The sequence below is a fragment of the Geotrypetes seraphini genome, chromosome 7 (assembly GCF_902459505.1).
Source record: "Geotrypetes seraphini chromosome 7, aGeoSer1.1, whole genome shotgun sequence".
NCBI lineage: Eukaryota > Metazoa > Chordata > Amphibia > Gymnophiona > Dermophiidae > Geotrypetes > Geotrypetes seraphini.
The window spans coordinates 98,211,566-98,235,431 of record NC_047090.1 but is presented as its reverse complement, the minus strand read 5'-3'; the positions used below and the strand labels follow the sequence as shown (position 1 = coordinate 98,235,431).

The following is a 23,866-nucleotide window of genomic DNA, read 5'->3' as shown; positions in this document are numbered from 1 at the left end:
TAAAGTATCTGCAAGATATGGAGCACCCCTTGGGGAAGCATTTGTCATAATAGAATATATGTCCCAGATGAAAGCCTAAAAGATGAATGGGCTCCGGTGGATTGGAAAGAGTCTAAAAGCAGACCTGATGTCAACTTGACAGTTGCGCTTAAGTGCCCATTTGACTGCTTAGATGGCCTGGACAATGGATGTGTATTGCACAATGCATAATTCCGGTTCAGTGAAACTGTTTATTGATGTCTCTTCTGGGTATGAAAGGTTGTGCATTAGCCTAAATATACTAGGCTCTATCTTCAGAATAATGGCAAGGGGGCATATGACCAAATTTGGCACATGGCAGTTATGAATGGACCTGTGAAGGAGTGGCCTAGTGGTTATAGCAATTGCTTCAGCACCCTGAGATTGCAAGATCAATTCCCACTGCAGCTCCTTGTGACTCTGGGCAAGTCACTTAACACTTCATTGCCATAAGTACATAATAAGTACCTGTCTAATATATGTAAACTGTTTTGACGGTAACCACATAGAAAAAGCGGTATATCAAATCCCACCCCCCTTATCCTTTACCCAATTTCTTGTTTTATTTTGTTTTACGCTATTTTTGAATGATCCCGAATAGAGTGTGTGTTATGGGACAACCTAGCTTCTCTGTGTTTGGGGCCAGTTTAAGGTGTGGAAAAATCCTCCAAGAAACCTTTTCTCAAGAATTCTACAATATTTATGAGTTTTGAAATGCCTCTCCATCTAAGAGCAGGCTACCACCATCTCATATTTGAGTGATTATCTCCCACTCTAGGAGGCACCATATAACATTCTTTCTTTATACTGAATGGCCCCCTTACCGCTGCTGGCTCTTTTGGGTTTTACAGTGTCATAGCTTGCAACAGTAAATTCTCAATTGGGGGGGGGGGGAGCTAAAGGTCAGGTGGGATGGGAAAGAGAAAACAATTAGGACAGAGGCCTGCTGCGGGCAACCCTATTTGTGTTTTGATTAGATTATAAGCTCTGTCAAGCAGGGGCCATCTCTTATGTGCTTAATATACAACATTGCTTACAACTAGCAGTACTATAGAAATGTTAAGTAGTAGTAGAAAAATATATGGCTGACAGCCAAGTAAAAAACTGGGATGAAGTAAATCTAAAATGAGAATGAGATTAGTGTAAGGCTTTTATATGTGGATTCTAAGGATATGGTTCAATTCCTTCTCTTAAATGTCTTAAATACTGTATCATTTGAGCTTCAATGTACTTTTTTTAAAAACATGTGAAAAAGAAAACATATTCAGACACCCTGGAGGGAAGATTTAATGAGGGTTTTATTGTATTTGTTGTACGAGGATGAGATGTATGCAGTGACCTTTATGCTACAGGTTAACTGTCTTCCAGAAATCATCAAAATTTCAAAGAAGTTGAAGGAAATTATTAGAGATTCATATTCACTCTTGTCTGGAGAAGAGGATGAAGAACAATGAACAAGGAAAAAAAATATTAATTTAGTCTGTCTGAAGATCCAGAACCTCTTGAGACAGTAGTATCTGCAGCAATCAATGGATTTCACAAAAATAGATAATGCTTGAATGTCTTTCATTCTCAAAAAGTTAAGTTTTGCAAGTTGTGTGAATTTTAAAAGCAAAAGAATGTTTACATGCTATTTATTTTGACCTGGCAACTTCCTGTAGCATTTTTAGGCTCAAATGGAACAAGGGCTGGGATCTGGGTCTGTAAGTCTTTAAGAGCATCTCTTTTTTTTGCCCTACTTGGTATTTCCTCCCAACTTATTTATTTAGCCCGTCCTCCCAAAAGAGCCCAGAATGGGTTACAGGAGTACATACACAGTATAGTCGAGACAAACATGGACAAGATGTATTTGAAAAGCTAGTGGTACAATGGCCAGGTTTTGGTGAATAGAGAACATCTGTCACTGGAGTAATGGTCCTTAGGGTGTCTTCTCATGGGAGCCTGTATAAATGGGCCCTAAATTGGGCTACTAGATATTACTATTGCAAAATGATTATGAACTTCTCTTACCCATTCAAGGGCTGTGAATGCTATCCCTGCAGCATCTTCAGCCCCAGTTGACCTGGGAGATGAAAGACCTGAGGCGTGATTTGAACCCAGGACAATTCACATGGCAGTGAACGGTACTACCACTGAGTAACCAGGCCAGCCATGCAGTTTTATTAAGATATTTGTACCTCAAGAACATGTGAAGGGCAATTCTTTAAATTGGCACCTGCACTTATGCGCCCCTTTTGCGTAAGCATGTGTGCACAAAGTAGCACTTGTGGGCATGTGTGCACAAAGTAGCACTTGTGGGCATAAGTGCCATAAGCACTATTCTCTATGGGCACATGTAAGTACAGTAGTATGGCAATGCAAAGGGGGCATACATGTGGGCGAAGCATGGCAGATTTCTCACATACCCACAATCGTGTGGCACTGTCCCAATCAAGAGGCTCCAGACATTGCAAAAGACAGCTGTCCGCCTTTTGACACATTCACCCACCAGTGATCATGTTAGACCCTTATTAAAACAATATCACTGGCTCCTGGTAGCCTATCACATTCAATTCAAAACTCTACTTGCCTTTAAGGCCTTTTGCCAGGGTTCTCTGGATTTTCTTTCTTCTCTGACCATATGTTACTCTCCTGTTCATGTTCTAAGGTAATGAAATGACCACCAGATGGTTTTACTAGGACCGTTCAAATGCTATGTGAATCACACTAAACCACCTGGTATTGAACACACTTTGTTTAAGAGTGATAACAGTCAATATCCCCTTCACAAAGACAACCGATCTCCAGTGTCTGCAGTCAGACCTCAGAGCTAGTCATAAGGAATAACTCATATGCAGACTATCATTGATCGTATTTATCTCAGGGGGACTGTTATGGTAAGCAATTTAAGCTGTTGTTAGCAGTTGCTCTATGAAACAATTTTAACTGTTGCCCTATTCAGATTTGTTATTTATTATTCATTGTCCATTAATGTTAAATTGAAGCAATACTTAGCTTGGGTGAAGATTCTCTACCCAGTCAACTCAATAAACTCAGTCGACGGAAGATCTCCGTTTCGCCCCAAAAACATTACATCGGGCTAACCATAAGATTACATTGCTTACCATAACAGTCCCCCTGAGATAAATGCGATCAATGATAGTCTGCATATGAGTTATTCCTTATGACTAGCTCTGAGGTCTGACTGCAGACACCGGAGATCGGTTGTCTTTGTGAAGGGAATATTGACTGTTATCACTCTTAAACAAAGTGTGTTCAATACCAGGTGGTTTAGTGTGATTTACTAGGACCGTGCCAGGCACAATTAGAATATACTTGAGACTGTGCCTTTTTCTTTGTAGCCCCCTTGCTTTGGAACAGCATGCCGCTTGACATGCATGCTGAAGGATCTATCTGAAATTTTAAGACTCTTTTGAAGACTTGGCTTTCTGAGTGTGCATTTTCTTCTTGATTTTGGCTTTGGATTATCGTGTGGCGATCCCCCATCTCCCTGTGGGCAAGTTTGTTAGTTTTCTTCATATGGTTGATACTCCTTCCCTATCAACCAAAGGAGTTCTTTTCTTAGTCTGTAAATTGCTTAGTCTTTTGTGTCAGTTAAAGCGGTGTAACAGATTGTGAATAAATAAACAAAAAACTTAACAGAATCCCGTACTGTAATTTTTGTGTGCTCTTGCAACAATTAGGTTCCCACAATTACACCAGTTCTATGGCTGGTATAGATGCTGGCTCCTACACCGATACCGGGCTACCCTAGTAATGGAATCTGTGTGCACCAGATGCTGTTATATTTTTATTTATCGATTTGAATTTATTAACCACCTTTATGGAGAGATTTACCCAAGGTGATGTTATAGAATAAGCGTTCATCCTTCATGGTGAGGAGGCAACATTAACACTGGAGAATAACGGTAAGAAAGAATTGGTATTTGTGGTGGTTATCTGCATTATTCTAGTGGATGCTGTGGATGGGCAGACTGGATGGGCCATTTGCTCTTTATCTGTCATCATATTTCTTTGTCTGCTGGGAAGCCACATTTTGAGGGCTTTCTTATGGCTCCGCATACCTGTGAATAAACTGCTATCAAGCTGCTGGCCTCATGTTATTAGCCTTGAGTTCTAAATGTCATTATTTTACCGCTAATGCAGACTAAGAATTATGATTTGTTTAACTGGTAGCAGTATTGGAATGCTCCTAGCAATATGCAAGCAAAGCAAAACTGGTGAATTTTGCCAATTTCATTCTATAGATTTTTAGTGAATTACCTTTCTACCTTCTGTTGAAAAACTTTCCCTAGCTAGTAATTTCAAAAAAGTGATTTGGTTTTCTGAAGAATTTAAAAGTATAGATCTTTAGTTTCAAAGGTTTAGTTCTGAAATGACAAAAAAACCAAACAAAATCCTGTGCTGATTCAATCTAGTAAAAATAATTTAAGGAATCTTTAACTAAAAATTTGCACATGCTATCCGAATCAGGGCCCACAGGAATAAAATTGGTTCTGTGGCAGATAACATGCACTAATCTTTAGTAAAAGATCCCCTCAGTGAGCCTACACCACCAATTCAGATGAATTAATTTTCATAGCTACCAAATAACCTACAGATAGAGAAGCATGTATTGACTAAAAAAAAATAAAAAAAAAAATGAAAGTAACCAAATGCTATTACTAAAGAAAGAGATAAATCAGTTAAAATGTATGCCCAAAGCTAATTTACAATTCACTAATCATGCTATATGGGTATTTAGAGATGTAAATTAACTTGTATATTAAACCGAGATCCTCTATGTATGAAAAATTAGGATGAACACGCACCGAAAGTATTGGTCCCATTTGTGTTAAATTGTAATGATTCACAAGATACAGCATTCAAGTTTCGTCGTTGAAGGCAATTCGTTATGTTAGAACTTAAATTGCTATAGAAGTATAAGGAAGTGGACACCAAGCTTGTCCATGGTTTTCTTATACTTCATTTCCTAAGGATTCTGGAATACATTTTTCAGTTGGCTGCAGTGGAGTAGGATTTTTTTTTTTTTGGGGGGGGAAGAGAGGGTACATGAAATAGACACTGTTTTAATGCACTGTACTTCCAGCATATAAGGCAACAAAGAAGACAAACATGTATGCCAAAGAGCAAGTTTAAATGTAAGCACATTAATTCCCTGAGGTCCGTTTTAAAACTGAAGTATGCACTTACATTTTTTTTTTTAATTAGTTGGTACCTGCATAGGTATAATTGCATGAGCACTACTTACCTTAGCCATCAGTTATAAAATTATTCCAAATACTTCAACCCCATTCTTCCCTGGGTTAACATTTTGGCATGGATCCAAGATAAACACCCACAATTTGTTTAATGAGCCATTAACTATCGATTCATTTGAAGTTCATTGGCCCTAATTTGGATTTGCACACGCATCTGTTGGTATCCTATCCTATAACATCGAGCACCTAAATCCCATTGCGTGCAACTCCAAAGGGCTGTGGCCAGGGGAGGGGCATGGGCAGGTCAGGGGCATTCTGAAAAGTTGTGTGCAGTTTTAATGAATAGTTCCATTTACGCGCCAAAATACTATGAGATGTGCACTGGCATTTATACTAGGTTTCAATTGGTGTAAATACCAGCACTCAGCTTTCATCATGGGAATTGGCTCTAAGCTCTATCCTATAAAGGGGGCTAATCCCAGAGTGCCCTTTCGCAGAATAGCTCATAGATCTGATTTTTTCTAGTGCCAATTTTTGCACACCATATATTAAATTCCCCCTTTTGTGTCTAAGCGGGGAGAGGTTTAGTAAATCTGGTCCTTTGTTGCAGATAGAGTGGAATAGATTCATCTTCTGAATCTAAGCATTCAAAATTCACTAGTTTCCAATCTGGAGCCAAAGGACTTTAAATTGGTACAATCTACTCCAAAACCAGTTTGGCAGCACACAAACCTTATGAAGATCAACTCTCCCCCAGGTCCAACTACATCATCTCTAAAAAGGTCTTAGCAACCCATCACCCTTTTGGACAGGAGATTCATACACTTATAAATATTTTGCCCTGCAGCAATATCAAATCAAGAAGTCAGATCATTCTATTTAATTATTCCCCAAAATGCTTCCTGATGTAACATTAGGGTTATGATTGAAAATCACTGTAGCAATTATGGCAAAGGCAGGCCAAGAGATCATTGTAAAGAGGAAATACCCTATATTGATTTTTAATCTTGAATTTCAGTTTTGTGAGTTTTTAAGATCTATTAAGATTGTTACTTTATGATAATTCTTTAGCTGTTTACATAGCTAAGGTGTGCCGTATGCAATTTAGTATTTAATATTATCAGGAAACTGATTAATACTTTATTTTATAGTCATTAAAATTAGAATCAATTTAAAGCAGTAGAATATCAATAATTAATTAGGCAGCTCGACAGGCTGTTTTCGTATGAATTTGAATACTATACAAGGTTCAGGAAATAATGTTTCCATTCTGCTGTCACCTGCTGTAAGTTATAACATTTCGAACTATGTTCCTGACATAAGGGCACCATTATCTCTCAGTATTATCAAAATCAAGATGGCTGGAATACTTACTGGCTCTAAGAATGTTCTCCTTACTGCTGCACCTGGACTGGACCTGCAGAAAAAGAAAGAAATAGAGAAAGAAAGAGCACAGATTCTGTCAGACACCATATAGGGCGCCCAACATTCAGTGGTCTGAACTGAAAGGGCGAGCTCCTGCGACCCAGAGACAGAGATTTTATATTTTATTACGAGCTAAATGGAATGCTGATTCTGATTCCAGGCCAATTTGACTAGATGGAAGCAAAAGGTCATCTCCCTACAAAGCTTGTATGTCATTTAATTACTTGAAAAGTATGCTTCCTACTGCGCCTTCAAAAATATATCCTGAATAACACGTCAACCCTCTTACCCTAAAACAAGCCAGGTTTATCCTACTACAGCAATTTTCTCTAATAAGGACATATCATATGAGCTGTGCCTGAGACCTTTTTTTCTTAGCTCTTCTGGGTATTCTTTGATTGAAAAATATTCTTCCGAGAATTGATGTATGACTTAGGGCTCCTTTTACTAAGCTGCAATAGCGGTTTTAGCGCGCGCTGAATTGCCGCGTGCGCTAGACCTTAACACCAGCACTGAACTGGTGTTAGTTCTACCCGCGTAGTGTGGGTTTAGCGTGCGCTAAAATCCTGTGTGCGCTAAAAACGCTATCGCAGCTTAGTAAAAGAGCCCTTAGTTATCTATTCAAGCATCAAAAATAGGACTTTCAAATTCAAGGGCCTTTTGTAACACTATGAACCAAACACAAAATTGGGAAGACAAGTTTCTAATGGGAGAAATAATATTTTCTGTTCAACAACTAATCTGTAACACTGAAAGAACAATTCCTTCTACATTTTTAAGAAGAGAAAATGATAGATGGAAACATTTTAAAATACACTATTTAGTTCTACCTTGAAATAACAATAGCTTTAGTTCTTAAATTCAATTAGTTATGTAATTAGTTATAAAGGTTTAACATGTTCTGGTTATTTAAGTGTTACATGCCAGGATATTATGCAGTGCAAAGCTGGGACCATAACGTGTAATTTTCCTGCTTAGAATTAGTACATCATTAGTTCTCAATAAAATACTGTGCATAGAATTAAAAGTTAAAAGTATATGAGCAGGAAGTCTCATATGCATTTCTACTGAGGCATTTCTACTGAGAAACCTCTTTCTTCAGTTCACAGAAGCCAGCCCTGAAAATCACACAAATGTATATTCAGGTGGTATGTTAGAATCTAAGTACCTCTTATTTGTAATGGAACAATTAATGATGCAACTGAGGGTGCTTTATGGCTGATCTCCCTGGGAATAAAGAATGTGGTTACAGTAAATAATAGAGGTAAAAGAAAAAAAATTTAAAAAAATATATGAAAAACATGGCAGTGTTGCCTTTTGTTTGGTTCAGACTTGTTTTCCCAGATACCTGTAACAACCGTTTGCAATAGATATAGGAAATTTGCAGTTTATCTTCTCTTTGGTATAGAGACAATTCTGGACCAAAAGCAAGGAAAAGGTGACAAAAATATGACAAAGCAAACTTAAGGTGAGAAGCAGGGAGGCAGGAAACAGGGTAATGCTATGCAAAAGAGATGTTCCTTAAAGGCACACCAAAAAAACAAGGACTTTGCTGTTCTAATTAAAACCACGGAGGATAAAGAAAGGTGAGTGTTCTATAAAGAAAGAAAGAGGTGAGTTGGCAAATTGTGGAATGAAACTAGTGAATGACAACTGTGTCTTAAGAAGTGGAGGAAAAATTAAAGAGGAAAAAAGAGATAAAACTTCTAGCAAAGAGATACTAAGTGGCACAAGTGATTCAAAAATAATACAAGAGAAGCTACCAAGTGGAACAAATGTTAGTGGAGATGATAGAGCTAAGGAAGAAGAATGAAAATTGTGAATCATCACAAGAGTGGTAAGGAGCTCAAATTCATAGCGCAAAACAATGTTTGCGAATGGAAGCAGCTCCTTTGCTTAGTAATAGTTACTCTCGAGTCGTAGCCTCTACTTCTCCTCAGTTCATCTTTTAGCCCTTCCAACCTATAGTGGAGCTATTATATGGACAAAAACAAAAAAAATATGGTGATGAACAGAGAAGCTCAGACTGGTCGATCAGTTTTTAAACACATATGCAGATACAGTATTATTCTAACAGGGCCCAAACTACATTGCTAAGTGGCTTAAAATGTGAGCTCCAGTATAATCATCAGCAAAACAAGAGTCTTTTCTCCTCCACAAATATTGCAGAATGTAGAAAAACCCAGCAGATCTCAGAATCAAGTTCTCACAGGAAATGCCTTTATTCACAAGAGTACCTGATGCGGTCCATGTTTTGCCAACTATTGGGCTGCCTCAAGGGTATAAGATGTCAAAGAACATCTGGCTCATACTTGTCTGCATAACAGTGCTGTCATTATATTGTGGAGGAGATCTGTTACTTTTTTAGATCTCCATTTGACCGCTTGTAATTGATGTTTCCTATGAGACTATGAGATCTGCTGGTTTTCTGCATCCAATACAATGATTCCAATTCTAAACTGAAACAAATTCAGTTTTATTCTTAATTTGATGGCTATGAAATGTCTAATTTGGCATCAACAGATGGAAGTAAGTCTATTGTGCTGCTTTGTAATGTCATCTGAGAGTAGAAGACAAAATAAAAATAGATCTCTTTCTAAGATTATAAGATAAAATTATACGAAATTGAAACCTATTCATGTATACCAGAAGGTAAACTTAAGTTCCCAGATGATGCTCTGCTTTTTACTATCTTACAAGCAAACTTCAAAATGTCTTATCAACCTGAATGTGACTATACAAGTAAGCTGACATAACAAAGTGACCAAATAGGACAGAAATGATAACCCTAATGATCTGAAATATAGGCATTTCCTAGCTTCTGCTGCATGATAGATCGATGACTTATCTATTTAAACCATACAAATAGGATCTTTAAATTCAAGGTGGACATCTTATACAACACAGTGGTACATTCTAAAGGTTAACTGCATTTTCATGATTTTTGGTTCTCATCAATTTTTTTCTAAATTAAATGTGGTTTTATATTTTTTTTATTTGAATCTACTTTGTATTTTAGAGGTTTGTGTATTGGATATACTATGGCCATTATTTTAGAAACATATTCAGCATGTAAATAGCCTTAATACATACATTGCATACATATATAAATACTAATTTCAGAAAGCCACTATTTACACATAGATATACAATATGTAGATATTTTAAGAAGGTATGGCTTAGGGAAGAATGAAATCTACATGTGAATTCTCTATTTTATAGAGGGAATACCGGTAGATGTGTAGGGTGGGATTTACACCTGCTCAAAGGTACATATAGGGGCCCATTTACCAAACTGCGGTAAAATGTGGCCTTAGCATGTCCTTACACAAGTCATTCCTGTGCACTAAGACCATTTTATTCTGCAGGAGTAAAATGACAGATTTTTCTATTTTCTGTATTAATGGCCATGCTCTAATTTCCCATTGGGATGTGGTCATTAGTGCATGAGCCCCTCCTGCCATCTATTTTGTAGGTGGTAAGGCTTCACATGCCAATCATGCACTATATCAGTTTGTATGCAGCAATGTAGGTGTGCTAACTAGAGAGTTGCACAGGGACAGAAATCTCACCCATCCCCACCCGTCCCCGCTAGGATCCTCTCCGTCCCCACTTGTCCCTGCCAAGATCCTCTCCGTCCCCATCAAGATCCTCTCCATTCCCACCCATCCCTATAAGGAATTACCTCCATCCCTGCCCGTCCCCATAAAAAGCAGCAATTACTTCTGACAGGATCAACAATTCCAGTTTCTTTTGTGTTTGTGCTGCTGTTTTCCTTGTGGAATCTCTTTGGTGGAACCCTTTTTTTGTTTTCTGTTCAGGTAATTAACTTATAAACCCCCTCTTTTACTAGGGCTGACGTGTCCATTATATTATATGGATGAACCCTGCTTCCAAAGCCTTCCATCCTCGTGGGAGTCCCGTTGGCTAGAAGGGGGGTCCCCGTGGGAGTCCCGTGGGTGAGGGGGGATTCCCGCGGGACCCGCGGGATTCCCGCGATCTTTGTTCCCGTGCAGACCTCTAGTGCTAACCGATTAGCAAAGCATATGCCCACTCTCTGCCCCCAGTGCTAAAAAATGTTATCTTTAGCATGTGGGTAACTTGTTCACATCCAAAGATTACCGTGTAATTTTTTTTGCTGGATTATGCACACATTAGTGCTTACCGCAACTGAGTAAAAGGACCCTATGGTTTTAAAAAGTGTTTGATTCAGCCAGGGTTTTACACAACGGATTAAATGCATCATTCTCCCTAATTTTATACATTTTATATTCACCTCTGAAATGAAACTGCATTAAAGTTGAAGCCTTACTAAATGTGGCACTTAAAAGAGTAGGTTTGTAAAATGAGACAGCTACAGGTTGCCACTTCCAGGTCTAAGTGGCTATAAGCATATAGGGAGGAATTTATCAATGTGGGTTATCATTAAAACAGGTTATTTTTATTACAAACCACTATTTTAGCACAGGACCTATTTTATGCAATGAAACCTAATTACTAATAACTTGAGTTCAACAAAGAAAATGGGGAGACCCAAAGATCCACAGTGAAAACAATCCACCAATGAAAACAAAAACAAAAACTGTGGATACAGATGTTCTGGAGATAATTTATTAAACACTGACATATAAAACCATGAAAATTCATTTTAAAAAAGTACAATGATAAAAATACTGTGATAAAAATCCAACCGGACCCTACACGGTCCGTGTTTCGGCGAACACGCCTTCCTCAGGGGTCCAATGGTTTGCAACCTCACATATAAAGAATTGGACTGAAAACAGTCTATTGTCTTTAAACGTATGAGCAAAGAACACCACAGACAAGCTGAAGTAGGAAAAAATTGCTCACACGTTTAAAGACAATAGACTGTTTTCAGTCCAATTCTTTATGTGTGAGTTTGCAAACCATTGGATCCCTGAGGAAGGCGTGTTTGCCGAAACACGGACCGTGTAGGGTCCGGATGGATTTTTATCACTGTATTTTTTATCATTGTACTTTTTTTAAATTGAATTTTCATAGTTTTATATGTCAGTCTTTAATAAATTATCTCCAGAACATCTGTATCCACAGCTTTTTGGTTTTTATTTTCATTAATAACTTGAGTTAACAGTAAAATAGCAATAAAATACTCGTAACTTCCTCTTTTAATGAATGAATTTAAGCATGTTAACTGCTTCCTCACAAGAGTGCCAAGTCTTAGCATGGTGGTTTAGTGGTAATTCACATAGTAAGTGCATTTAGGGCTCCTTTTACTAAGATGTGCTAGCGGTTTAAGTGCGTACTTAGCACACGCTACACTGCCCTGTGCATTAGACGCTAACGCCACCATTGAGCTGGTGTGAGTTCTAGCCGCATAGCTCGGGGTTAGTGCGCGCTAATATTCTGCATGCGCTAAAAACACTACCGCAGCTTAGTAAAAGGAGCCCATAGTGTTAGGGGGCGGGAATTAGTTGGAGAATGGGCATGAATAGCATATTGAGGATGGTGCAGAAAACAAACCACGTGCTATGAAATGTGATGTCAGCACAGGATCACTTAGCACTTTCTCAGGAGGCGGTGCAAAGAGACAGATTCTAGAAATGTGCCTACATTATAGGCACCGCTCTGCATGAAAGTCAATCAACTGCTAGGAGTCCTTTATAAAATCTCACCTAGGCTGGATATTTCCAGATGTTACCAGACAAACTCAAGAATGAAGAAAATTATTTCTTGCTATGAGACCTGAAGTGGTTTTCTTGGGTGCTTCGTTTCTGCTCTCCTATCCTTGTAAATGTATGATAAAATATCTAGGGATAAAATATGTGTTCTTTTCCCCAAAACAACTAAGAACATTTATTGATATGAAGAAATTGGTTACTGGGACTTTTTAGTGTATTTTTGAACAGTTTAATTTTAAATGTGGGAGAAAAACTGTTAAGCCTTTCTTTAATATTTGTTTCAAAGATAGAATAATCTCCTCTTTATTCACACTTGGATCTTTTGACTTTTGATGGATAGCGGTCTAAGAAAGACTTATGGATTAATGTATATTTTAATTTTGAATTTCGTGTTTGTATAATTCGTTCTGTATTTGCTGACAAGTTTATTCTTGGAAATAATTTTCAAATCCCTAATAAAAATTAAAGAATAATAATTAAAAAAAAATCTCATCTAGGCATTACTAGGTGCCCTAGAGGAAGGCGCTGGTAGATTAGACCAGGTTTTACTTGGCCTGATCTACTAACACTTAACTTGGGCACCTAAGTCAACCATGCCTATTCTCTGCCCCTTACCTTGCCTACTTTTCAGGTGGGCATTGTTAGGTGTCAGAGGACACCTAAAAGTTTCATGTGGAACTCTTAATTAGTTAATTTTTGTAAAAACCTTCAATTAACTTCAATGACACTGTCAATTACCACATCATTTAAACGAATTAAAATAATTTGGGTTGTATGCGGATTTTAGTTAGGCATTGCTAGGGACTGCGATCAGGGCACTTAGCGACCCCTAATGTAGCAGTGTTAATGTGTGATAATGAACAGGATGGGCTGGGCATGTCCCCAACAATTAGAATGGAGCCTTTGCGCTTAAGGCACTTTAATTTTTGCTTAAAAGATGCATTAAGTCCAGAAACGTGGAGGGTCATAATCAAAACATACATCTAAGTCCGATATGGGCGTATGGCGCTAGATGCCCAAAGTTGGCAGTGGGAAAATGCCCATTTTTGAAAAATACCTCTACAATTTTTTTTTTCAAAAAATCATTTATCTGGATGTCCAGGCTATTGTTTATCCCATACCGCCAGTATGTCTATCTTTATAGCACATTTTTGACGAACATTTCATCCAAATCCCAAATGCCCAGAACAAGACCATTTAAACATGGGAGCGGCCAATCTTGTAATGGACTGGCCACCTAGACATGGCAACAGAGCAGTGGGGCACCTTACAGGGCACTGCTGTGAACTTCACAAAAAGGGTGCCAGATAAACATCTCACCAGAATTCCCTTATAGGTTATGGTGAGCCCCCCCAAAACCCACTATACTTACTTGTCTACAACCCCAATAGCCCTTATGGCTGCAGGTGGCACCTATATGGCAGTACAGTAGGGTTTAGGGGGGTTTTGGTGGGTGCACATGTTCCACCATAAATGTAGTTTTTAGAGTGGCTTATGGGCCTGGGTCCTCCTCTCTATGGTTCACTAGCCCACCCCCCAGGCTATTTAAGACACCTGCAGCGCTACTAGGCTTTCCTATACCAGATGCTGATGTTCTGAAGACAGGTATGTACTTTTTTATTCTGAGCTTTGTGGGGGTGTGAGGGGGTCAGTGAACACTGGGGGAGTGTGTGTGGGTCTTTACTTTGTCTCTGTAGTGGTTATCTGGTCAGTTTGGATACCTTTTTGGCACTTATACCTGTTTTTACATTGTCTAACTCACAATGCTTAAGTTTCGCCCAGGATGTCTGGTAAAACATTTGATTATTCCTGCAGGATGACTAAGGCCCAAATTCTGTAACCGGCGCCTAATGTTAGGCACCTATTATGGAGGCGCCCATCTAGCTAGGCGCCTATCTAAATTGAATACCAAGCTCAATTAAGCTTTTTAATTAGCAATAATTGAAACTTAGGCGCCTATCAAGAAAGAGTGATTCTGTAACAAGGCACCTGTAAAAATTTAGGCAGCCTTAAAAAAATAGACGCTATGCATGTTAGGCGTGGCTTTGTATTAGGCACCTTGTTACAGAATCGCTGTTCTTAAGCATGCTTAAGCGCTCGCATGGGCATCTAACTTTTAGCTGTGCCTAGAGCTGGCCTATTTATTGGGCGCCTCCAAAATAGGTGCCCAAATAGGTGCCGCTCAGCGCGATTCACTAAACAGCACCCAATTTTACTTGAATCGTGCTGAATGGTGCCTATATCGGTGACTAACCTTTGGGCACTTCTTATAGAATTTGCCCTTAAGACTAGGTCGGCCCTCATCCCACCCACATACTGCCCTAACCACTCCTCCAAATATGCCCCTTTCAGTTCTGGGCGCACAGGGGCATTCAGAGACATAAAAAGTCCTGTGACACATCCAGAAAGTCAGTTTGATTATCGGCACTTGGACAACCGACTTGGGCGGGTGTTTAGACGTGTTTAAGTTTTGATTATGAGATCCTTAGCGTACTTTAGTAGAAGGTCCTCTTTGTGCCAACATCCCCACATGGAAGATGTCAGGTCTGTCATGTTTATTTTTTAATGTATCTTTATAAAAATGGCTACTCCCACTATATGCGTTAACAAATAAATAAGAACTCCTTCAGGTGTTTTGTGAAAAGGTTCTCCATCAGGAAATTCTTTCTAAAATACTACTGGAATTATGCATGGCTCGACCTAGATATATCAATTCTGGTCTTTATGTTCTATGTAAAATGGGGCTTGTCTAATTTTTGTCTTGACTTTTAACCATGCATTATTAAAGTGCGCCTGTAAGAAGAAAATTGGTTTTTAGACTTGTTATACACTTTTTTATTTCTATATTTCCTTCAGACCACTGTTTTTATTATTCTGATTTTAATTTGTTTTATGTATACTTTGCTTTTATTAGATTCTTGACAAAGGCTATTTCAGCCGAAACACTGTCAGTGTCGAGTCTACATTCGCAGTCATCAATTGCTTTGGCACCTACATTTGCTGTCATCAATAAAGACTGTTTTGGTTGATCCGGACTTTGGCTGTGGACATCTCTACTTTACGACTCTCTTGTTTGCTTTATGTGGTACTACATCAAATTCCAGGCCACCTAGTCTCTCCAAACAGAAAGTCAGTGATTGAGATCCTCAGCTGACAAAAGTAAGACTGAACTATTCTAGCTTAGAGAAATTCTTACTGGTCTGAACGTATTTCTATTTTTTATATATTAATTTTTATTGTGGACCCCCTGCTCTTTGACTGGTGCCCATGCTCTCTGAAAGATATTAGGGCCATTTCTAAAACTGGGTGCTTTTAAGTGCCCCTAGAACATGTGCCTGTAGTGGCACCTGGGCTCCCTACTATCAGCGCACCTAACATTTACGGACCTGCAGCCATAGTCTTGGCATAACTATGGGCATATAAATTTAGCCTTGCCCATGTATATGTCCCCTTCCATTTACATGCATTGTCATGTGTGCCACTACAAAATAGTGTTTAATCACCCTGTTAGCACTTTCACAGGTAAATGCTAGTATTTTATATATAGACATACGGAAGGGGGTCCACAATGTGATTACAGAATTGATTTTCACATGTTTTATAGAGTTTCATCATGGCTAGTATAAGTTGGTGTAATAGCCCACTTTTAAAATTAATTTAAATAGAAATAAAGCAAAACATTTTTGACTAGCTTTCGAAGGCAATGCCTTCTTCTTCAGGACAGAAATGAGCAAATGATGACAAATATCAGGAACATAAAAGCATTACAAAGACAGTCTCAGGGGGGAAAGGTAGGGGTTATGTCGGGAAATTAGACAAACCTTTTGGTAAACAGGACATCACGCTCAATATGACTAAGAAAAGTATAAATGTTAACCAATCAATGAACTGATAAGAGAAATGACAATTATGAATAGCCAATAGAGATTAAGAATGCAATATGTACTAACGTGGTCTCAAGTTGTTAAGAATGTATAAAAGCCAGTTTGCTAGGGGCCTAGTCAGAACAGACACCTGGTATACTCAAGCTTGATGTTAACTCAATTAGCTGAAAGACTTGATTCTGTAAGCTGTTATTGATTATTAATAAAATATATATTACTTATACCAGCACATTGAGTTGTCGTGAGGTCATTAGTGAAGGCCTAATAACAGGTGGTCTTCAGGGGTAAGAAACAGGGAGAGATGGGTGGGTGATCAGAGGGTGACAAAGCAGTATAATTATGATCACATTATAAACCACATTACAATTATACTGCTTTGTCTTTTCACCCACCCATCTCTCCCTCTTTCTTACCCCTCATAACCCCTACCTTTCCCCTATCTCTCCTTGTTTCTTACACCCCCAAGTTCCTAACTCTCCTCCTGAGACTGTCATCTCAATTTATCTTCTTTTTTGTTTTGTTTTATTTCTATTAATTATATCGCAACTTGTGAAATGAATTTCAAAATGTTTTCATTTTTATTTTAAATATGAGGAGTGGTTTAATAGTAAGAGCCTTGTTTCCTATATGCATCCAAAAACTAAAATTAGCCACTATGACTTTCTCACCATTAGTGGTTTAAGTGTTCTTAATAATTATGACTAGGATCCTACCCAAACCTAGGCCTACAGTCTATTAAACTGAAATGAAGTTAAACAGTAACACTAGGGCTGTCCAGAAAAACCTAGTTGGAAAAACTGTGCAAATTGAACTTTTTTCCCATGAATTTGATTGTGCTTGATCAGAAAATAATTTTTTTAAAGCCCATCCTGGGGTCGCTCAAAGTCACTAATTACATAAAGCTCTGTTTTTATTAAAATTTGCTATCATATTTACTTAATGGATCAAATTTCTTGGTATTAAGGCTATAACTTTTATGTTTTCACATTCAGCAACAATAAATTTAAAAAAAAAACATTTTGGCCCTGATTCTATAAAGGTTTTACAAAGGTGTGCTAGTATTTTTAGCTCAAGCACCAGATTAGCGTGCGCTAGCTGAAAAACTACCGCCTGCTCATGAGGAGGCGGTAGCAGCTAGCGCACATGGCATTTTAGAGTGAGCTATTCCGCGCGTTAAGACCCCAATGCACCTTTGTAAAAGAAGCCCTAAGTGGTTAATGAGCCATTTAAGGGTCTTAACAAAGAATGTGGACATCACTTTGTAGACGCCGGCACAATTTCATGGATGCCTATTGGGAAAACTCATGTCTAACAGAATAGGCATGGGCGTAGAATGGGCGTGGTTTCAATTTGGATGTCCTTTGATTCATTTGCATAACACTGAGCAACCTAGGGCGTCCATCTCATGCCTACATTGTAGGTGAATGAAAACCAGGTCTACTTTAGAGATTAGTTTGGGCTTCAAGTAGATCTGAGTTCTATGGATGGAACTTAGGAACAGTTTGGACATCCTTAATGTGATTTGTTTTTATTTTTGCTTTATTAAGCTCAAAATACATTTAATAAGGCACCACAAAACAGGGCACATCATAATATATTTATTTCATGCAAAACCTTCTATTTTTGTAGACAAACAGCAATGTTATTGCTAATTAGAGGAAAAGATCCATTAACTAAAGCACAGTACATGAAAAGCACAGCTTTAGGTTTCTTGCTAAAAAGCTACCTTTTTTCTGACTAAACAGTGCTCCAATCAGCTCATTCTTAAAAGCAAAGAAAGCACATGAAAAAAATATATAGGTTGCATACATAACTCCATTTGTAAAAGCTTAAAAACAGAAAATTACTTCTTTTTTTCTTTACAATAACAACTGAAAACACAAGCAGTTCAGTCACTGAGTCAGCAGAAAGTTACTACTGAGAGGTCCAGAGGGTTGTCAGAATGCCCCCCAAGCAGCATAGTTTAAGAGGGTTGCTTCCTCATATTAAACTAAACTAAACTAAGCCTTAGGTTTATATACCGCATCTTCTCCACTGAAGTGGAGCTCGACATGGTTTACAGAGTTTAAAAAATATGGGAAGAGAGAAGAGAAAGAGTTTACAAAGCATAAAAAGAGGGGATGTAATCAGGAGAAGAGATTATTATATGCTAGAGAAAAGCCAGGTTTTCAGTTGTTTTCAGAATAGTTGGAGGGAGTCCAGGTTCCGCAGCGGGACAGTGAGGTCGTTCCAGAGGCCGGTAATTTTGGAGAGGAGGGATCTACCCAGTTTACCTGCATGGAGGATGCCGTGTAGAGAGGGGAAGGATAGTTTATGTCTGTGGGCAGATCTGGTGGTAGTTGGTGTCGGGGCGAGGAAGGATAGAGGGATTAGGGGCGGAGGGTCCAGAGGGTTGTCAGAATGCCCCCCAAGCAGCATAGTTTAAGAGGGTTGCTTCCTCATATTAAACTAAACTAAACTAAGCCTTAGGTTTATATACCGCATCTTCTCCACTGAAGTGGAGCTCGACACAGTTTACAGAGTTTAAAAAATATGGGAAGAGAGAAGAGAAAGAGTTTACAAAGCATAAAAAGAGGGGATGTAATCAGGAGAAGAGATTATTATATGCTAGAGAAAAGCCAGGTTTTCAGTTGTTTTCGGAATAGTTGGAGGGAGTCCAGGTTCCGCAGCGGGACAGTGAGGTCGTTCCAGAGGCCGGCAATTTTGGAGAGGAGGGATCTACCCAGTTTACCTGCATGGAGGATGCCGTGTAGAGAGGGGAAGGATAGTTTATGTCTGTGGGCAGATCTGGTGGTAGTTGGTGTCGGGGCGAGGAAGGATAGAGGGATTAGGGGCGGAAGGATGCCGTGAATGATCTTGAAAGCCAGGCAGGAGCATTTGAAATGAATTCTGGAAAGTACTGGGAGCCAGTGAAGATTGGTAAGTAGAGGGGAGACGTGGTCATATTTGCGTTTAGCAAAAATCAGCTTAGCCGCAGTGTTCTGGATAAGCTGGAGTCTGCGAAGACTTTTTTTCGCTAGGCCTAAGTAGATGGCGTTACAATAATCGAGTTTGGATAGGATGATGGATTGTACAAGGACGGTGAAATACTTTTGGTGAAAATAGGATCTAACTTTCCTCAGCATGTGGAGGCTGAAAAAACAAGATTTTGCCAGGGAATTCAGGTGATTGTTGAGGGAAAGGGAGGAGTCGATAGTGATGCCAAGGACCTTTCTTGAGAACTCAAGGTGTAGAGCAGGGCCTGTGGGTAGGGTGAAGAGGGCGGGCAGGTGAGCTAATTTTGGGCCGAGCCAGAGTAATTTTGTTTTTGATTAATTTAATTTCATCTGTACTGAGAGGGACCAGGCGTGAAGTCTCATTATGCATGATGTGATGTTCTTTTGGAGGTTTGTAAGGTTTGGATCTGTTTCGAGGAGGATGAGGATATCGTCTGCATATGTGTAAATTGTTTCAAGGGGGGATAGTTTAAGGAGCTTCAGGGAGGTTATATATATGTTGAAGAGAATAGGGGATAGGGGAGAGCCCTGTGGAACACCACAGGATGGTGTCCATGAAGCGGATTTGGAGCCGTTTGTGTTGACAATGTAGGAACGATCATGAAGGAAGTTTGAGAACCACTTAGGACAGAAGAGTCTATCCCAATCTCGGAAAGTTGGTAGATTAGTATGTCGTGATGCACGACGTCGAAAGCCGCGGAGAGATCAAACTGTAGGAGAACAGCAAATTTGTTTTGGGCGTGTAGTTTTTGCACCTTTGAGATTAGGGAAACTAGGAGGGACTCGGTGCTGAAATTGGGCCTAAATCCGTATTGGTAGTGTTGGAGAATGGAGAATCTCTCTAGGTAAGAGGAGAGCTGAGTGGCGACTATGGTCTCTAGAAGTTTTGTTAAAAGAGGGATGCTTGCTATGGGGCGATAGTTCGATGGTGAGGAAGGGTCAAGATCGGGTTTTTTCAGAAGAGGGGATAAGGCAATGTGTCCCATTTCGGTGGAGAACAGGCCCGATAGTAAGACTTTGTTTATGAGGTTAGTAAGGGAAGAGATGGCCTGTGTAGGGATTTTTTCGTAAAGGTAGGATGGGAAGGGATTTAGGATGCACTTGCAGGATTTAAGTTTGAGGCAAAGTTTAGAGATCTGGGTCTTGGATACAAGTTCGAATATAGACCATGATCTGTCGGCAGGAATAGCGTCGGAGTCTTTCGGGGGGAGAGAGTTGTAGGAGATAGCTGAGGGAAACGAGCTCTTTATGGTAGTGATCTTCTCGTTGAAAAATTTGGCTAGGTCATTTGGAGATGGGAGGGGGCGGAGTCATTTTTAGAAGTTAGGTTCCGCCAGATGTGGAACAGTGTACTGTTTTGGTTTTTTGACCTGGAGATTTTGTCTCCATAGTAATTCTTCCTAGCTTTTTTTAGTACGGAGTTATAGGATTTGATGTTTTCTCTCCAGGATTGCTTATCTAGGGGGGATTTTGATTTTTTCCATCTCCGTTCCAGGGCCCGACATTTCTGTTTTAATTCTCTGTGGTAAGAGAGGTACCAGGGAGCCTTGTGAGAATAGGAAATGGGTTTAGTGGTTAGAGGGGCAAGGGCACGGTACGTGGATTCGGAAAGAGTCACCCAGTTGTGCCAGATTGAGTCAGGGTTCGTGTGAGTGGGAAGGGGAGGGAGTTTGTTGAAAAACTGGGACCAGAATAGTTCATTTGAGATCTTTTTGCGGTAGGTGATGGAGTTTGTGGCACGGGTTGGGGTATCAAGGGCTGACATGAAGACAGGGAGGCAGAAAGAGCCTAGGAGGTGATCCGACCAGGGAACATGTTCCCAACGGGTCGTATCTGTGAAAGTTTTATGCTCAGTCAGGTCAAAAAAGCTAATGATGTCAATGGAGTGCCCCTTTTCATGGGTAGAGGTGGGCGGGGAAGCAGTGAAGCCTAAGGAGGTGAGGAAGTCTTTGAACTCAGTTGAGTCATTGTTGGTGTTGTCGTCTAGGTGAAGGTTTATGTCACCTATGATCATAGTATTGAAATCCCCTCAGCCGCCAAGGGCCGCCAAGCGGCTGAGGGGATTTCAATACTATGGCTGAAAGCTAAATACATTTAAATATAAAGAATTATATAAAAAAATCTCATAAGAATATGTAGCAGAGGAGCCCTTTTGGTAATATGAGGAAGCAACCCTCTTAAGCTACGCTGCTTGGGGGGCATTCTGAAAACCCTCTGGACCTCTCAGTAGTAACTTTCTGCTTGTTATTGTAAAAACAGTAGTGACTGAACTGCTTGTTATTGTAAAAACAGAAAAAACAGATTTAGACCTTAGCATGGCTTCTACTTCATTGCAAATGGAGGTGTGCAGCTGCACAATGCTGAGCTCATTGTGAGATTATCAAGGTGCACCTGCAATGTAGAATGCCACAATTAAAATATGTGCTGGGATTTGAAGCCATGACCTCTCAAAGAAGGGCACAGGGCTTTTACCCTTTGAGCCGCAGCAGCTTCCACTAATATCTTTTTTCCTCACATCTGATATGATAGCTTAGGGATCTGCTAAGCTATGATCTTGTCAGGTATTTTCACCTTCATATGGCTAGGATCACTAAGCTCTCATGGTAGGAACCCCCAGAACCAAAAGGATTCTCTAAAGGACTTGGGTTTCTATAATGTAGGCCTTTAAAACCCTGGCCTATATTACAGATGCCTAAGTTTTAAGGTAGATGCCACTAAGCATGATTCTGTAATGGGTGCCTTGAAACAGGCACCTAACTTTAGGCACCTATCTTTTCTAGTCGCTAATTACAGAATCTGGCCATGAATGCTTGAGTGTTATGGAATGCTGTTGATAGATGACTACTGTATACCAAAGTGTATGTGTTTAGCTATTAGTGAACTATTTGTTATTTTCCACAAAAAAGTACAGATATTGTAGGTTCATTTAATAAAATACTTCTAGATTTTTTGCATAAAATGTCTTTTTATCAATGTATCATTACTAGTGTGAAAACATAAAAGTTATAGTTATAATACAGTAGAATCTCAGTTAACTGGTATTGAATTAACTGGCACTTTCAATCAACCAGCAAAAAAAAAAAAAAAATTGTCTCCCACACTTCTCAGATAATGCCCAAATTGGTGCTCCTGACCCAACAACCCCCTCCCTCCCTCCAGCCCCAGAGGCATCAGCAGCAGCCATAAATCTCCCTCTCTCCCTTCAGCTCCCAAAACATTGCAGCAGCTACAAATCTCCCTCCCTTCCTCCAGCTCCCGAAGCATCATGGCAGCCACAAATCTCCCTCCCTACGTTCTCAAAGCAGTAGAGCCGGTCCTGACAACCCCCCTCCTCCTTCCATTCCTGAAGCAGCAGATCATCCTGACAAACCTCCCTCCCTGCCTTACTCACTTGAAGCTGTAGCAGCAGCCAGCTAGTAGAGGAAGTGCCAGTAAACAGGCTGCTTCTGGACCGGCCTGACAGGGCCTTTCCTCTGCTGCATTGGAATAAAGGCCATACTGTGGCTTGCCGGAAGCAACCCATTTACTGGCACTTCCTCTGCTGGCTGGTTGCTGTTACAGCTTTGGGTGAGTGAGGGAGAGAGGGGTTTGTTTTTTTTAGGATGCTCTGCTGCTTCGAGAATGGAGGGAGGGAGTGGGTTGTCAGGATCAGATCTACTGCTTTGGGAATGGAGGGAGGGAGGATTGTCAGGACTGGCTCTACTGCTTTGGGAATGGAGGGAGGGAGTGGGGGAAGAAAAGAGGAGAGAAAGTGGGAGAGAAGGGGGGAGAGAAAGAGTGAGAACATGAAGGGAAGAACAGATGCTGGACCTACAAGTGGGGAGGGGGGAGGGGGGATGATAGAGTGAGATGGGAAGGGAAGGGAGAACAAACTTATTTTTACAGTAACTCTCTATCCACATCCACCAATCCCCATGGATTCTGGATCACTGAGATTCTACTGTACTAAGAAATTTGCTCCATTAAGCAAAAATAATAGCAAATTTTAAGAAAATGGAACTTTTTGTAATCAGTGGCTTTAAACGATCCCAAGATGGGCTTTAAAAAATTTGTAAAAAATTATTTTCTGATCAAGCACAATCAAATTCATGAGAAAAACTTCAATTTACACAGATTTTCCAACTTTAGGTTTTTCTGGACAACCCTACAGTAACACCCTAAAAGCTACTCAGATGATAATCTGTCTGTGCCTATACTACAAATTTGAAGAGATATATGCAATTGGAACATCTAAAATTAAAACCTGTTGTTCCAGAACAGTAATATATGCTTATCTACAATACTGCAGCAAAGCCTTCATGTCTAATAAAATGTTTCTAGCTTCCTGCTCCAATTATGCAGATGAGCTACTGTAGAAAAACCACTAATGGCATCGCATTTCAGCCTTATCAACAGGGAACCAGAATTACTGTAGTGAAATTACAGGACAGAGCATATGAGCTTTAACAGTGGGGCATTTTCATGTAACTAAGCAGATCACAGAGATGACTTCATGGTGCAGTTAATAGTGAATAATCCATCTTGGTGGGTTAAACGTCGTTGTACAATACATGGAATCAAAAACATTTCAACTAAATTAAATGAAAGACCAATATGATGGACTCAATTTAAAAGAAAGCAAAACCAACACATTCTGCTAGTGAATGGGACTATTATTCTGATACATAACACAAGATATCAAA

The 23,866-nt window shown here is 39.6% G+C and overlaps 1 protein-coding gene across 13 annotated transcripts in view; it reads right to left on the bottom strand.

Annotated features, from left to right (window-relative positions):
- The window catches only part of GPHN (gephyrin), a 798,948-nt gene that overhangs the window by 149,298 nt on the left and 625,784 nt on the right, over positions 1 to 23,866 (bottom strand). For all 13 annotated transcript variants that reach the window (XM_033950742.1, XM_033950736.1, XM_033950737.1 and 10 more), the window contains one exon: positions 6,594 to 6,636. In XM_033950742.1, coding sequence (XP_033806633.1) covers positions 6,594 to 6,636 — 43 coding nt within the window. The remainder of the gene's footprint in view (positions 1 to 6,593; positions 6,637 to 23,866) is intronic.